Source organism: Lissotriton vulgaris, chromosome 6 (genome assembly GCF_964263255.1).
Source record: "Lissotriton vulgaris chromosome 6, aLisVul1.2, whole genome shotgun sequence".
NCBI lineage: Eukaryota > Metazoa > Chordata > Amphibia > Caudata > Salamandridae > Lissotriton > Lissotriton vulgaris.
In genome coordinates, this window is record NC_141694.1 from 1,443,959,655 (window position 1) to 1,443,977,918 (window position 18,264).

The 18,264-nt window shown below is 45.8% G+C and overlaps 1 protein-coding gene across 1 annotated transcript in view; it reads left to right on the forward strand.

The window, feature by feature from the left end:
* Positions 1-18,264, forward strand: part of MTHFD1L (methylenetetrahydrofolate dehydrogenase (NADP+ dependent) 1 like) — an 884,753-nt gene that overhangs the window by 143,255 nt on the left and 723,234 nt on the right. Inside the window, exons 8-9 of the mRNA XM_086927571.1 lie at positions 10,312-10,414; positions 11,452-11,528. Coding sequence (XP_086783697.1) covers positions 10,312-10,414; positions 11,452-11,528 — 180 coding nt within the window. The remainder of the gene's footprint in view (positions 1-10,311; positions 10,415-11,451; positions 11,529-18,264) is intronic.

The window sequence follows — 18,264 nt, forward strand, 5'->3', positions numbered from 1 at the left end:
TAAAAAACTACAGATCCATCTCCCTGCTCCCCTTCTCAGCGAAAGTAATCGAGAAAGCCATCAACAGCCAACTCTTTACATTTATCGAGGAGCACAACATCCCTGACGACTCCCAATCCGGCTTCAGAAAAAAAACACAGTACAGAAACCACCCTCCTCACCGCAACAGACGACATTCGCACCCCACTGGACAAAAGTGAAACAGTAGCCCTCATCCTCCTCGACCTCTCAGCGGCGTTTGACACAGTCACTCACGACACAGGAATCCAGGTCAAGGCCCTTGACTGGATCCGCTCCTTCCTCTCTGGCAGAACGCAGTGGGTCAGACTCCCCACTTTCCTCTCGGACCCTACACCTACTACCTGCGGAGTCCCCCAGGGCTCCTTCCTCAGCCCGACACTCTTCAACGTCTACATGGCTCCACTCGCCCCATCGTCAGGACCTAAAATGTAAAAAAATCCGTATTTGTAAAGCGCAAACTACTCACCATTGTGGGTCTCAAGGCTCTGGGGGTCGTTGTGGAAGTGAGCTATTGCACAGTCACATGGTGCTGAGCTGCCGCTAGAGCCGGGGATCGAACCGTGAGCCCTGTGGTCCGAAGTCAGCTGCCTTGGCCACTGCACCACACCTCTCCTACGGACCTATGGACTGAACTTTGTGTCATATGCCGACGACACCAAACTCATTCTCTACCTGTCCAACAAACCCAACACCGCTAGATACAACTTTCGAGAAGGGATGGAAGCAGTCTCCGAATGGATGAAAAACAGCTGCCTACAATTGAACACCAACAAAACAAAAGTTCACATCATGGGCCCAAACCCTGACACTTGAAGCAACACCTGGTGGCCCTCGGAAACCCTGCAACCCCCACGGACCACGCACGCAACCTGAGAATCATCTTGGACTCTGAGCGCAAAATGGACTGCCAGATCAACTCCGTCTCGTCCTCCAGCTTCCACACCCTCGCCTCCTTCGTAAGACCTTCAAATGGATCCACCTCAAACACAGAAAGACTGTCACTCACGCCCTGGTCACCAGCAGACTCGACTACGGCAAAGCACTCTATGCCACTATTAACAAAAACCTTACCCGCAAGCTTCAGGACATCCAGAACGCCGCCGCAAGACTGGTCCTTAACCTGCCAAAACACTGCCACATCTCCCAGCACATGCGCACACTCCACTGGCTCTCCATTGAGGCGAGAATCACCTTCAAGATACTCACCCACGCACACAAGGCCCACCCCGGCACAGGACCAGCATACCTGAACAGCCTACTCAAATACCACGCACCCCAAAGGACCCTACGATCACCCCAACTCTCCTACGCCATGGTCCCCCGTACCAGAAAGACCAGATCGGGAGGTCACTCCTTCCTCGCGGCCAAAGTCTGGAGCGCCCTTCCTCTCCACCTCAGACAGACAACATCGCCCCCCATCTACGCAAGAAACCTCAAAATCTGGCTCTTCGACACACCCCCTCCTTGATGGAATGATTCCTGCACCCTCCCAACCCCTAGCGCCCTGAGATCCTTACGGGTGAGTAGCTGCGCTTAAACTTTTAATTGATTGATTAGCATGGTAGGATCAAATGGGCTATGTTTAAATGGACTGGCATTCTACCCTGCCAGTACATTAACAGATTCATTGACAATATTTGGAGAGGGTGTGTGTACATCACAAAGACACTATATTAATGATAAACAGATCACAAGGGTTGCATTGTTCTCCTACCTGGGTATTCCCCTCACTTCTAGCGGTTCTTGTGTTAAGAACATCGAAGACAACAGGCTAAAGATGGTACGGTCGTTTGAGGGAATTTTTATGTTTGCTTCCAAGCTTTGTTGTAATTTATAGAGCCAAATGTATATCCGCAGCCTCCTATGGAAGTGGGATATGGGGCTCCACTAATCCCACTACTCTCCAAAACCAAGAGAATATTTTCGTACGTCAATTACTCTGTTCCCCAATCCACATCGGCAGATACAGTACATAGGGAGCTGGAGCGGCCATGCCTGGAAGACCTACTATAGACGAAACTTGTACTATTGTGGTGTAAAGAGGAGATCTGGTTTACAAAAGCAATCATATTAGATTGTCTAAGACTGGATAAGGCGATGAGAATGTTTTTGCTCTCGTCTACTTTCAGAGAGCTGGCCCAGCTCAGAGGGCACCTTGTCCTGAATATTGCTTTTTAGGTCTCGCTTCTCAATGCGCAAGCGCATTGAGCAGAGCGAGACTATAGCGTCTTAAACAGACTTTACCTAACTGGGCGATTTGGTGCTGTGCCTGTGGCTTTTAGGTCAATGCGCAAGCGCATTGACCTAAAATGCGTGTGCACATCATCAAATCGCCGTCTGTTCCCTCAGCCGCACTCCTCCCACACCTTTGAAGTGAAGCTTAGCTTCACTTCAAAGGCCCCTGCTGCTTTCACACCCTCTCCCCGCTCCGCTCCCTCCCCTGCCCGCCGTGTCGCATTTCTCCTCCCCCCCCCTTCTCTGCCTTTCCTCTGTCGCTCGGCCCCCTCCCCCGCTGCCGTGTTGCATTTCTTCTACTTTACTTAAACCTCTAAACACGTTTTTTCTTCTACACCGCTGCCAAAGTAAGTAGTAGCAACATGTGATCGTGTCAGTTTGAATTGTATTTACAATGAAATTGTTAGCGCTTTTATCACATACTACTAAATACACAAACTAGAGTTGTGTCTCAGAAAACTGATTACTTTGTGCCTGGCTGCCTCACGCTGTTTACCCCGAAGAGGGGCTCGGATTGAGAAGAGTAATTAGATTTTTTCCCTTTTCCACATGTGGCAATTTTGTACCAATTTATTTTTTTTTAGGTTTGGGTAGACTGTCACTTCTCAACAAGCGTATAGTTACAACACCCTCTTTTGCCGCTGCGTCTGCTCTCAACACTGGCTCCCAGCCCCCCCCCCCCCTCCCCCCCACCCCATTAAAAAAAAAATTTGAATATTGCTACTGGCTGTGGGTATCTGTACACCCCCAATTAAATTACTATATTGAACTTCACGATGGACTACTTTACAACTATAGCAGCTCCCTGTGCGTCTTGCTCCCAAGCCTGTCACACCTTATCTTCCCTTCCTCCTCCTGAGTACTCCTCCTCCCCAACCACTTGGGTCCTCCTACCCACTAACCCCTTCCTAAAGTGTGCTTTAAATGTGAACGCCTCGGGGTTCACTGCAGCCAGTCGAATCTCGGCCATTTTTAAATAAATTGAGACTGGAAACCGTTTTTTAGCTCAACACACAAACGCCCACGGACACACACACAATGGTGCCAACGCGCGCGCACAGACACATACAGAGAAACACACTCGCACGCATATAGACACACACACTACACACAATAGCACACACATTCACATTAACGTAGGCACGTGCGAGCACACATACACACGAACATACATGTCATTTTGCAAAGAGACTCCCACAGATGATAAACACCCGCAGGCACGCATTCACACGGAAACAGTCGCAAACACACAAACACTTCTACAACAGATGTCCCTTCAACCATTTTCTAACAAAGACTGACAGACACACAGACCTTCCCAGAATAAATGCACGTGAAAACGGACAGGCACGCACCAGGACACACCACACAGACGCACACTGTAGGGGTGTAACAATGTCCTACCACTCACACCTCCAGGGTCACCAGGTCACGTGCATGTTACCCACCTGTGTGCCACTGCTGTTATTTCAATAATGCCCAGCTCTGCTGATACAAGGCTTCTAGACAATATACACAACCACCCCATTCACCACCACCACCGCATCCACCACCACCATTTCCACCATCACCTCCACATCCACCATGACATCCACCACCACCACCACAACCACCACCACCGCATCCACCACCACCACACCCACCACCACTACATCCACCACCACATCCACTACAACCACCACCCCATCCACCACTACCACCACCGCATCCACCGCATCCACCACCGCATCCACCACCGCATCCACCACCACATCCACCACCACCACCACATCCACCACCACATCCACCATCACCTCCACATCCACCATGACATCCACCGCTACATCCACCACCACATCCACCACCATCACATCCACCACCATCACATCCACCACCACCACCACATCCACCACCACTTCCACCACCACTTCCACCACCACATCCACCACCACTTCCACCGCATCTACCACCACCACATCCACCACCACCACTACATCCACCACCCCATCCACCACCACCACCACCGCATCCACCACCACCACCACATCCACCATCACCACATCCACCGCATCCACCACCACCACATCCACCACCACCACATCCACCACCACCACCACATCCACCACCACCACATCCACCACCACCACATCCACCACCACCTCCACATCCACCATCACCTCCACATCCACCATGACATCCACCGCCACATCCACCACCACATCCACCACATCCACCACCACCACATCCACCGCATCCACCACCACCGCATCCACCACCGCATCCACCACCGCATCCACCACCACCGCATCCACCATCACCACCACATCCACCACCACCACCACATCCACCATCACCACAACCATCACATCCACCACCACATCCACCATCACCTCCACCACCACCACATCCACCATCACCTCCACATCCACCACCACATCCACCATCACCTCCACATCCACCATGACATCCACCACCACCACATCCACCACCACCGCATCCACCACCACCACCCCCACCACCACTACATCCGCCACCACATCCACTACAACCACCACCCCATCCACCACTACCACCACCACCGCATCCACCACCACCTCCGCATCCACCACCACCACATCCACCGCATCCACCACCACATCCACCACCACCACCACCACCACATCCACCACCACATCCACCACCACATCCACCATCACCTCCACATCCACCATCACCTCCACCATCACCTCCACATCCACCATGACATCCACAGCTACATCCACCACCACATCCACCACTACCACATCCACCACCGCCACATCCACCACCACCGCCACATCCACCGCCACATCCACCACCACCGCCACATCCACCGCCACATCCACCACCACCGCCACATCCACCACCGCCACATCCACCACCACCACATCCACCACCACATCCACCACCACATCCACCACCACATCCACCACCACCACATCCACCACCACCACATCCACCACCACCACATCCACCACCACCACATCCACCACCACCACATCCACCACCACCACATCCACCACCACCACATCCACCACCACATCCACCACCACCACATCCACCACCACCACATCCACCACCACCACATCCACCACCACCACATCCACCACCACCACATCCACCACCACCACATCCACCACCACCACATCCACCACCACCACATCCACCACCACATCCACCACCACATCCACCACCACATCCACCACCACATCCACCACCACATCCACCACCACATCCACCACCACATCCACCACCACATCCACCACCACATCCACCACCACATCCACCACCACCGCATCCACCACCACCGCATCCACCACCACATCCACCACCGCATCCACCACAGCATCCACATCCACCACTTCCACCGCATCCACCACCACCACCGCATCCACCACTACCACCACATCCACCACCACCACCACATCCACCACCACATCCACCACCACATCCACCACCACATCCACCACCACATCCACCACCACATCCACCACCACATCCACCACCACATCCACCACCTCATCCACCACCACCTCATCCACCACCACCTCATCCACCACCACCTCATCCACCACCACCTCATCCACCACCACCTCATCCACCACCACCACCTCATCCACCACCACCACCTCATCCACCACCACCTCATCCACCACCACCTCATCCACCACCACCTCATCCACCACCACCTCATCCACCACCACCTCATCCACCACCTCATCCACCACCTCATCCACCACCTCATCCACCACCTCATCCACCACCTCATCCACCACCTCATCCACCACCTCATCCACCACCTCATCCACCACCTCATCCACCACCTCATCCACCACCTCATCCACCACCTCATCCACCACCTCATCCACCACCTCATCCACCACCGCATCCACCACCGCATCCACCACCACCACATCCACCACCACCACATCCACCATACCCACCACCATCACTTCCACCGCATCCACCAGCACCACATCCACCACATCCACCACATCCACCCCCACATCCACCACCATCACCACCACATCCACCATCACCACCAGCACCACATCCACCACCACTATATCCCCCAGATCCACCACCACCACATCTATATGTGTGTGGCTCTGTGTGTGTAGGTGCAAATGCAATGTTCTTGGATTTTCGTCACAATAAAATACACTGAACATAATCTTCACAAAAGTTATTTACAAACGTTTAAGCTATTGCCATTATAAATTACAATAACTTTTATTTAAGTATTAATTATTTAAAAAATTAAAAGCCATTGTTATTTGTAATATCAATACATCTAAGTCACGTAAATACAACACACATTGCATTACAAATGCTATAGGTGTCACATTTGCAAAAGTTAAAACTATTGACATTGTAACTGACAAAGCTATTAATTTTGCTATTTTCAAAACCAACACATAAATAAAAAAAAGTGTAATTTACAATACCAATAGCTCAAACTTTCCTAATGCGAGACCTATTGCATTTCCAATGCTTGTTAGTAAGAGGGAAGTAACGCTTATGCTACTTAACAAAAAGTCTCTTAGACGTGCTAAAATCCCCATTAGGCCCTCTGTGGCTGCATATCTTTCTGACACACCAAACGAGGGGCTACAGCAGTACTTGCTAACCACAACCAACATCCAACTCCAATTTGTTTTGAAGCAATTACGCCTGGGCACAGCCTATGCATTCGTGGCCTTTTCTAAAATGCAACGATGGTCGTAGGTGGCAGTCCAATGCCTGTGTGATGGAAGATCACCTCAATCGACTTTGCACTTTATTTTTATTTTACAGCTTTCGCACTAATATTAGGAAATGTTATCATTTTTTGTTTGTATGTTGCTTGGGAGTCTAAATCATGTGTTTCCTGGTTTCCTCTTTCATATGGAGAGCAACTCGCATCAGGAAAGAGATGAGCATTGTGTAATCACTTTTTTCAGTTAAGGGTGATTTATGGATCCATGTAGTGGTGTGTACACCTCAGGATATTGAAACAGCAGGCTAACCACTTTACTTCACATTAACATAGCGGACACTAGTTAGAGGTATGTGTTTTGGGAATGTAGACGTATTCCTGCCCTTCTTTTAGTTTTTATCATAATGAATCCATTTATAAGGCTGATCAGCACAATGGCTGCTACAAGGGGTTATAAGCACCTTGAACTTTATGGTGGCCCCTTTAGAATAAGCCAGGCAGTTGCGTGCCCAGGTGTTGATCTTCTACACAACCTACCATGCACTTTTATCACTTTGCTTACCATTTTCAGGTATTATGTATATTATTTTAGTGATTTATTTATTTATATAGTTCGAACAAGACCCAAGCGGGTATCGGAGAGCTTCACAGTAAGGGAAGGTAGGATAGAGTAATAAGGAGAAAGGAGAAAAAGCATTTGTAAGAAAAGTGTGCATAGCATGTTAAAACTGGGAGTCCCGGATGTAAAATTATGGAGTGAACAATCAGAGCCTCCAAATAGAGGGCAGGTTAGTAAACAGTAGAGATAAGGCCTTTTTATAGCAGAAACGTGTTCATTAGGATTTGTTTTACTTCCTTTTTGAAAGAATCGGTGGATGAGATTCAACATACTTCTGGTGGAAGAGAGTTCCAGATCTTCGGGGCAATGCCTGAGATAGCTCTTTGACTCGTTCTCTTTTTGTGGAAGATCTGTGGTTTCAGAAGCAGTGAACTTGCACTTCGTGACTGTCTGCAACCCCCTGATAATTCTAGCTTTTGACCCAGATAAATGGGGGTCTTGAAATGTAGGGCTTTGTGAGTCATGAAGGTAATCTTTAGCTAAATTCTTGCTTCATATGGGAGCCAGTTTAAGGGTTTTTAGGGCTGGGGAGATGTGATAATTTTGTTTTGTATCAGTAATCAATCTGGCTGCTGTATTCATGGCAGCCCTTAGTGGGGCCAGGCTATGTTTGGGAAGACCACACAACGTGGAGCTATCGTAATCAAGCTTAGGCAGAACAAGAGCCTGTACCGCCAACTTAATCTTCAAGGGGAAGGAATGGTGGAATGGTTTGAGATTCCTTAGTGTTCTCATCTGATATTTAGCTCCCTTGGTTGCATTGCTGATATGCTTCTGCGGGTTCAGGTGCATGTCTAGAGTGACTCCAAGGGATTTAGCTGACTTAGTGATGTGGGGAGAGCAGTTGAAGGCTGTAAGATGTTTCATCCAGAGGTCAATCTTGGGAGTGTGATTAGAGGGAGCGATGAGGAGGAATTCCGTTTTGTAGGTGTTGAGCATGAGGTGGTTCTCAGTGAGCCAGTATTGAGTGTTTGAGTAGAGTTGAGTGAGATTAAGTCTTCTGGGGATGTGATTTTCAGATATAGTTGTGTGTTATCCATATACATGTGGAAAAGAATGTTCGACAACGTTCAGTGTTGCCTGTAAAGCAAGTGATCTTTAGGCTACTCAGCCGTGCTTTAATAATGTCTTAGTTTTATAATGTCAGTTTTATATCCAATGTATATCTATTAGTGGTTACTTTCGTTGACAAATATACATTGGCTTGCAAGGCTACCAGAAAAATGTTCCCGTCTGTTTGTCTTATATTTTCATCATAATTTCTATGGTGTTTAAGTCTTTTTTATTTTTTAATCTGGGTTTATTTGATTTCGTGATATGTACTTATGGATTGCTTGTTTTTCTCTTGTAATATGCATTTGTCTTTTATGGCCCTTTTTGGATGAATAAAGTTAATCGATTGCTTGACCTTGGAACACTGGAACCAGGTTCTGCTCTACATCCTATGAGTCTGGGCAAATCACTTAATCTCCTTGTTTAAAAAAATAAAAAATGAAATAATATTCTGACCTTGTGCAATAAAATCTGGTGCTCATAAAAGCGCTCCACCCTTGGGACATGTCTGGGCTATATTAAAGATGCAAAATAGAAAAAAGATAAAGCATTCAGATGCAGATGGACAATATGACCAACATTTCTCTGCCACCTCAAGAATCTGGATGGAGCTGAGTGACATGAATGCGATTTAAGTAATTTAGAACCCAAATAGAAATAGGTTGTTTTTCACATATTTACTATGCAGTAGAAATGTATAACGCATCACTTCCAAGACCCTGCCAAATAGCAGCAGAGGGCAATAGGGTGGGGTATATCATAAATATCAATAGGGCTAAATTGATATCCTGCTTTTACTGATATTTTGTTATGGTTTGCAGAAACTGTACGAGGTGTCTGTTGAATGTAAACGGATTAAACGTCGGGCACATGGCCTACAAAGGTGTAACTCCAAATAAACCATGCAAAGCCACATGGGCCAGCTGTGTGCAATGACGTTTTCCTTGTACCTTAATTGTGTGTTGTTCTCCTTAGTTACTGAGCGGCAGGGCCGCAAGTGCAGATCTGTGTGCCCTCGAAATTAAATGTTCTTTACCGCCTGAACCATGGCATTTTATTTTCTATTAGTCCACTAAAAAGAATCAAAAACCCGCAGTGTTTTCAAAAGATGGTACGAATGTGTGTATTGGCTGAGCTCTGACTGGGTCATCACGAAGCAGGGGCAAATTAAATAAAGCAACAGCCACCTCTGCTCTACTCTTGCTCCTGAGTTAAATGCTCGGCAGATTTTCTTGAATGAAGACTGAAAAGTCTCAAGAGACCAGAACTTTTTCTCTCCTACTATAATGTTACATTAATTAGTCTGACAGAAGTTTATATGTTGATGATTAGTAGCTACACGTATACATGCCAACACAAACAGTAATCTGGCTGAAATACTTGGTTCATTTTCCATGTAGATCGAGTGTGCTGTCTTGCATTGTTTACATTCGCCAGTGTGTCATGGCGGGTGTGGAGAGCTTTCACTGACCGCCTTTCCACTCCCCGCCGCCTGCCTCCCCCTGGGGGAGGACATTTATGACTTGACCCCACAAGATATGATTTACGGCTTTCTGAGCCAGGTGCTTTTAGAGTGTAAATGTTTGGAAAGAAAATACATTCTGTGGAAGTGTGAGTGGTAACTTGCTTAGGCAGTGATTTAAACTAATTCTGTTTTTCTCTTTTACCCCGAACACCCACCATCCAGAGACTGGGAATAAATAAATCTGACCCAGGCTCCCTGACAACAGATGAAATCAGTGCTTTTGTACGACTCGATATCGACCCCTCGACTATAACCTGGCAGAGAGGTAAGGACTGGCCAGATTTGTGGGATCATTTTCATTTTAACAACTTTATTTACATTTTTGGCTCTAAAGACTCTTATTTTATTACATCTCAAATCACATTGCCCGTTAATAAGCGTAATCAGCTAAGAGAGGTGACATTACTGACAATATCTTAACCTAATAATCTCTTGCTTGTGTATTAGGGGACAGTGCAAGTCCTATTGCTTTGTTAAATTCAAGAACTGTAGGTTCATCTTTGCCAGTTTTGGGGTGCAAAGATAGCCGCTGAATCAAACACTGGACGGGATATCCATATTCAATGAATGGAGCCCACACCCTCTCCAAATTATCCTGTAAATTGTGGACAGTTGCTTTTGTCCTCTTAGTGATAAAAACATTCCACAATTTACTACACCATATACTCACTGGTGGCGCTGTGTTGGATTTCCATTGATGTTCTGTTGCGAGCCTTGAGGCCAATAGCATGTGTCAGTAATTTCCCCGTAGGTTTTTTAAGTGGGTGTGATCCAACATCTCCTGAATCAACCAACAAGTCGATCAAGGCACTAAAATGATGACTGTTGTTGCCTTTAATTATCAACTTGACGGTTAGTGAAATAAGACAACTAAAACTTTGCCCTTGGACATCTGAATAAAAGATTAATCAAAGCATGTAGCAACAACTGATACATGTTTTGATGCCTCTCTAACTTCGAGAAGTTTTTTGATTAGTCACAGTGACCGGTAACGTACGATACAGTTAGCATTGAGAGTGAGGTTCTGCAAACCTGGTATTTTGGTAAAGTTATTTTTGAAGTTTTGTGCATCTATTCCAAATTGTATTAAAGGTTGTTAATCGTTTTTGAGTCTAGATGTCCTCTTCTGCAGAGGTGGTGGATTGGTTGCACGAAAGATTGACAAAGGCAGAGTGTGGGTGGCACAGCATGAGTCTGAATATCTAATTCGAAAATGACATCTTGACATATTTTTATCTTATTCACACACAGCATGGACTACCACTCATTTAGATCTTTTTTTTTCTCCATGGCCTTCTCTAGTCTTGGACACAAATGACCGATTCCTTCGTAAAATTACCATTGGTCAAGCAGGTACAGAGAAAGGCTTCTCACGACAGGTATGTGGCATTGCAGAAATTAGTTTTATCTTTTGCTAAAATCCCATCGTGCAATGGTGTGTGCTCTTGCTGTTTGACGGCATTGTACTCGTTATATCTTGTGGTTTAACACTATGGAAAAAAATATACATATGTCTTCAATTGAAAGAGGTATATAGTGAATGTTTAAACCTGATAAAGTGACATGGGTAGGTATTGCTAGGTTAAAGTATTCTACATCCAGAAAACAATTAAAATAGTCCATCACCCAAGTTTTCTTCAGCACTGTTTTGTGGGCGGACGATATTTAGAAATAGTGTATTCTGGATATGGGCTATTTGTGGTCATGAGATTGAAGGGCAAAGTCTCAGGAGTGTGGTAAAGTGTTTTTCACAGTAAAAGGGTGGACTCGTTGGACGGTAGTCTAGCAGAGAAAGAGTAAATAAAAGGGTAAAAACGTAGGGAATTCCCCGTGGTCTGGGGTGGAATCAGGTGATAACCTCTACTGCACAAGCATGGTGAAAGTTAGATACCCTCCTTTTTTGTGAACGAAGAATAGGTGTGTTTAATGTAGCCATTACAAAATACTTGCCATACCAGAAAGCACATTGTAATGAATTGGGTATCCCCTAAAATATTATTGAATCGGTTGGTTTCTGTAAAATGTGATATTTATGGTCATTAATGGATGCAATTTATTTATGCTTCGGGCTCAAACACCGCCCCAACAGTTCCGCACACGGATTGGGACACTTGAGAACTAAGTGGGAGCAGGGTGTGGGCCCCATTGAAAATGTGGGTTCGGAAGCGTTGCTTTACCCCGCAGAAGGTGGCAATAAAATCCAGTTCCAGACTGGTGCACATCAACGTTCATCCCCGAGTTTATTTTGCAAATGCATGATTGCTTTTATGACGGTGCTTTGAGGTGTCAAATACAAGAACTCAGCTCTGATCATCTCTGTGCTGCTGAACTGGTATTTGTGTATTGTACCATTTGAAATGTCCTGTAGCTCTCAACATCACCAGGCACAGCTACTCACTATAGTTAAATTAAGTTCAAATTGAACTGTCCAAATTAAAGGAGAGTACCTGATTAGCAACAGATCAATATTTTACTGCTAAAATACAGATAGTTCAAAAGCAACAGGAATACAAGGACTGCATCTACCACACGGCTTTGGGGCCTTGCTGAATGCACACATCTGATGCTTGTTTGATTGAGCATTACCACAATCTGTTTTTTTTAACATTGTATTAGCATTTCTTAATCAGTTAACCCATTCGTTCTAGGTAGGTGTGTAGTCATGACATTGTTTGTGAACATGTAAAAATCTTTATAACCAACTGAAGCGCAACTAAATTGTCACAATCAGCAGTCACTCTATTTAAACAGCTCTTAGTGTAACTGCTCTTGTAGCCATAACTTACTCTTTTATAAGTCTTGCCCTTGAAATTCAGTTTATGCTTCATCTCTTCATCCATCGACCTTGTAAATCACGTAGAAGACAACCTGCATTCTCTATCTCAACCCTATTTCCCACCACACTCCCAAACACGTGTTTGAGTTGTATTACAAACCACCTTCCTAGTTTATCTTAACTACTATATTGTCAGCTTTCAAGGTAGTAGTTGATAGTGCCTGGCAAATCATTCAGATCTGAAGTTTCCCAAGCTTGCACTATATCCGTAGCAGGTTATCTCTGCTTCAACCCATTTTACTGTCTCCGCTGGTGGTGGCACAGCCGATTTCCATCATCTAGAGATCTAGCAGTTGGCTAGTTACGGCAACAGACGACTACATTTTGTTTAAACCCTGATCGTTTTGGGACGTGGTTTGCATCTCCACCAAGCTGGTCTCCGGGTCGTATAGGTGGTTCCTCCCGTCACTTCAGGCAGTATTGTTGTGATAAATCACCAGTGGTCATCTAGCTTCCAGCATGATCATACAATGTGAAAGAACGCTGCTCCTTTCTCATTGCATCTAAGACAATGGTTGGGAATGTTTGAGTCAGTGCAGTCTCTCTGAAGTCCAGTATATCCGATGCAAGTCTATAAATGTATAACTGAAACCAGTAGCCATTTCAGTTCCCCTTCTGCGGGATTCATCTGATTTTGTGTCCCATGTCTGGTGTATTTTATAAGTTTGTCTGTTATATGTGAGGTCTGCCCCACTAAGTAGCCAATACTCTTCTCTTAGTTCTTCAAACATTTTAAATGATCTCGCTCCTATAGGTGACCTAATCAAATAATGCCTATGTCTGACCGTACAGCTGTCCTTACTGTGCACCCTGTAGCACAGAGGCTCCAAAAACTCCATACTAGAATATATGGGGGCATATGCTACACCTAATCCTGCTGTTAAAACCACCGAAGGCAAAATGCCAAATTGGAGTTTCATATATAGGTTTTTCCCCATTGGCGGGGGGATCTCGTTGAGCTAATCCTCGAGTTTCCAGGTCAGGAACAAGAGTGACAAGGAGCCAAGATTAGTTGAATGGTGCCACTTGTCCACTATGTAGTTCCAGTAAGCTGTCTTCAAGATGGTCTTAGAATTAAAGGGGGAAATGTAAAAGGGCTGCAGACCCAGTTTTGCAAACCAGTCCTTCAGATGACTGAACCACTTAATCTTGTTGCCTACATCTAGGCTTCAAATTTCAAGGACATTCCTTCTGTACGAATCCAGTTCTTGATTGGACAAGAATCTGATCCACTAAAGAAGAGGTCTTAAGGCAGCTAGGTAACCTATGCTTTTGTGAGCAGTATCAAAGATATTAAGGAGAGTGGGAGCAGACACGGGGAGGTTGAGCAAGGCTTTGAAGAACTTTGTGCTCTTTTGATTTGATTTTGAGTTGGAATTTGTGTGTCCCCATGGCCAGCGCCATAAAGCACTGCAGTTTCGAGTTTGGCTCTATAAACCTTCAAGCTGGGGTGATCGCCTGAAGCTGGTAAGTCTTGTGCATTTTTAAGATGCCAGACGATGTATGGGAAATAAGGCTGCTTTTAAAAGTCTGGGTTGCCCAAGAAAGGGAGCTGGTGGTCCTGACCCCAAAACAGTCCATGCTTGCCATCGACTGCAAGGGGGTCGGGCCAAGAGTAAGCTGGTAACTTGAATTTCTATGGGCTCTACAGGCCATGATCTTAGTTTGCTGCAAGTTAATTTCCAGACCTCTGGGCCCGCAAAAGTCCTCGAACTTGTTAGAGGTGGTAACCTGCTCAGAGTTCTAAGCCAGCAAAAATATAGGATCCAGCAAACGGTGAAAAATCTAAGGTGACCATGCAGAGAAGGTGGGTTTCCTACATCACCCCCCCCCCCCCCAAATTATCTGCTCCAGAGTGACTTACAAATTCATTGACAGCATACGATGGAATGAGTTTCATCATAACAGTCTGATTCCGCTACATCTTGAGTTCCTCCGAATCTGGTATTCCCAGGTTCCCTTGGGTGTGCAAAGAGTAGAGTTGACAATGAACACCACTTCCTTTCTGTATAAACCAACCATCCGGGATAACTTTGCCAGTCACATTCTGGCTGTGGGGTTAGTTTATTATAATTAGTCATCCCAAACATTTCACTAAATTGTTTCTGTATTGGGAGGAATTAAGTCTCAATCAGTCGTGTTGAATAATTTTTCCATGGCAATTGCTATGACAACAAATGAGCAATCATCAGCATCACAATAAACAAGAGATATCCTGCAGTCGGCAATTAACAAGACAAAACAAGACCGTGCAAATCCATATACTGGTAGGCCAAAAATACGCAAAATTTGTGCGGATTCCCATCACTCACCGAGCCCGGTGACATGCTTCATCATCTGGGTCTCCTTTTAAGGGTTGCAACTCCACTCCATCATTAGGGTGGATTTGCAGCCCTTAAAAGGAGACCCAGATGATGAAGCATGTCACCGGGCTCGGTGAGTGATGGGAATCCGCACAAACTTTGCTTATTTTTGGCCTACCAGTATATGGATTTGCACGGTCTTTTTTTGTCTTGTTAATTGCCGACTGCAGGATATCTCTTGTTTATTGTGACGTTAATTTGGGGCTATATATCCTGTGGAGTCGTTAAGCCTAGGCCTCTGACCCTCTTCTACTCTTCAATGTGCCTTCAATCATCAGCATCCCCTAATCTGTCCATAATGTGGAAATGTCACCTGAGATTATAAAATGTGTACTCTTTGGGTACAAAACCCAACTCGTCTGGGTGTTCCAGAGATGCTATTACCTTAAGACTGCAAGTAGTCAAGTTCTTACTCAATACTTTATTATCTATATTGAGTACATTCAGGGGTGATAGATCAGATCCAACACCTCCCAGGCAAGTTTCAGGTGTCTTACAGTCAGACCCTACATAATGCTTTTAGGCTTACTCCCTAATTCTTAGGACGCTTCACAATGAGTTTGGAGTTGGGACACCATTACAACTTTAAAGGGGATACAGTTTGGCGGGTAGTTCCTGTACCTAGGATCTTGCCTGTGTTCAAAGAGACTGTCGGCTTTAATTTCTGCTGTCATGAGTGGTGTGTCCATTATTTTAAGCCTGTGGGTAAGAGTCACATCAACTGGCCTTTCTTCTCAAAGGACTGAACCTTATACTAAAGCAGAATGGGTCTGCCACAGATTGCTGCTCATAATAATCCCCAAAAACATAATTAATGGCTGTTAGAGTGTAATGGATCATGCCGTCCAAGCAGTGCCGCTACCAGGAAACCTATCTCTTTCTGTTTGTTAACAAGTCGTGTCCCCTTCAGGGTGTACCTTGTTCGTATATTGCCTTAAGTTCATGCACATATGTTTCGATAGGGTCTTAGGATACCTTTCCCTATTGATCAGTAATCCCTTCTATGAGTTATATTTAAATGCTTACCTCTCTTGCCCCTTCATTGTGTCTTCCAAGGACCTCAATTCTATCTCCAGTATTGGTCTTACCCCATATTCAGTTTTCATGCACATCCCCCTTCCCACTACTCTAATTTCACCCCCACTGTACTGACAACGTCCAACGATCCCTTATTTTCTGTGGTAAAAAAATGATCACTGCTTCCCTAATGGTTGCTTGTAATGGATTACATTCTTGTTGTTAATGATCTACACGAGCTGAGTGGGCGCGCTCAACTCTTTTGGTATTAAATAATGCATTGTTTTATTCTGACTTGTGTTCCAGTGCGCGGTTCGGAATGTGTGCTAGGATCCCGTTACAGCTGATTGAGCTGTTGGGATCCGAGCTGGATGGACATGTTATGTTGTGTGCTTGATGTACAGAAATAAACCAACTTTAAATATATTTTCGGTTCCGGTGCATCCATTTTATCTTGGCGACGAGTTGCTGGTGCTCATCCGCCCACCGACACTGCTCTGGATGACGTTTACTTTTTAGGTCTCGCCTGTCGATGCGCATGCGCATCCAGCTTGCGAGACTATGGGGGCTTATCCACTCTTTAACCAACTTGCAAGGAATCGTGGCGATTCCTTGCAGTGCACGAGAAATTTAAGCTCAATGCGCATGCGCATTGAGCTTAAAAGCGCGTGCACATGCCCCCAGCCGCCTGCCTTGCCTACTCTCTCTCTCACTGCCTCCCCCAGCTCCGCCCCCTCACTTCTTGATTGCACGGCCGCTAGGCCGTGCCTCCCCTACTCTCCTCCCCCCTCCCCCTCCGTGTTACGGTCTTTGCAACTCCCCAGCCATATGTTAAAACCCCTCGCACTCCAGGCCCCCGCTCCGCCCCCTCCCCTGCCCGCCGTGTCGCATTTCTCCTCCCCCCTCCCCTTATCTGCCTTCCCTCCGTCTGTTCCCTCTCCCCGCTCCGCCCCCTCCCCTGCCCGCCGTGTCGCATTTCTCCTCCCCCCTCCCCACAGAAATGCCCTCCGTCTTCCCGTACTTTTTAAGAGTTTATTTTTATAAATTTGGCTTTTAAAATAAGCTTTGGCTGTGCTGTTGACAATTACATATTATTACAAGTAAACAGTGGTAGTAACGTTATGGACTTCAGTAATATTAAAATCACAATGTGCCTGTAAGCTTCGTGTGATTGTGTGTGTATACATGTGATTGTGAGCATGCATATTTTAAGGTCCAGCAAGTGCGTGTAAGTGTGTGTGTATACGTGTGTGTGCGCATGTATGCGTGCAGGTTTCTGTATGCATGTATGCAAGCACAATGGCACACTGCTACTAAAGAGTGTGTTTTGGTAAATCTGGCATTTAAAATAGGCTTTAGTCATGGTTTTCACAGGTACATAGTGTTTACAAGAAAAGTATAAGTTAAATTATGAAGACCAGTAAGGCTAAAGTCATAACGTGCCTTTACTCTTTGTGGGATTGTGTGTGTATACATGTCTTTGTGTGCATGCATGTTATTTAAGCACAAACAACTGCGTGTATGTCGCATTTCTCCTCCCCCCTCCCCACAGAAATGCCCTCCGTCTTCCCATACTTTTTAAGAGTTTATTTTTATAAATTTGGCTTTTAAAATAAGCTTTGCCTGTGCTGTTGACAATTGCATATTATTACAAGTAAACAGTGCTAGTAACGTTATGGACTTCAGTAATATTAAAATCACAATGTGCCTGTAAGCTTCGTGTGATTGTGTGTGTATACATGTGATTGTGAGCATGCATATTTTAAGGTCCAGCAAGTGCGTGTAAGTGTGTGTGTGTGTGTGTGTATACGTGTGTGTGCGCATGTATGCGTGCAGGTTTCTGTATGCATGTATGCAAGCACAATGGCACACTGCTACTAAAGAGTGTGTTTTGGTAAA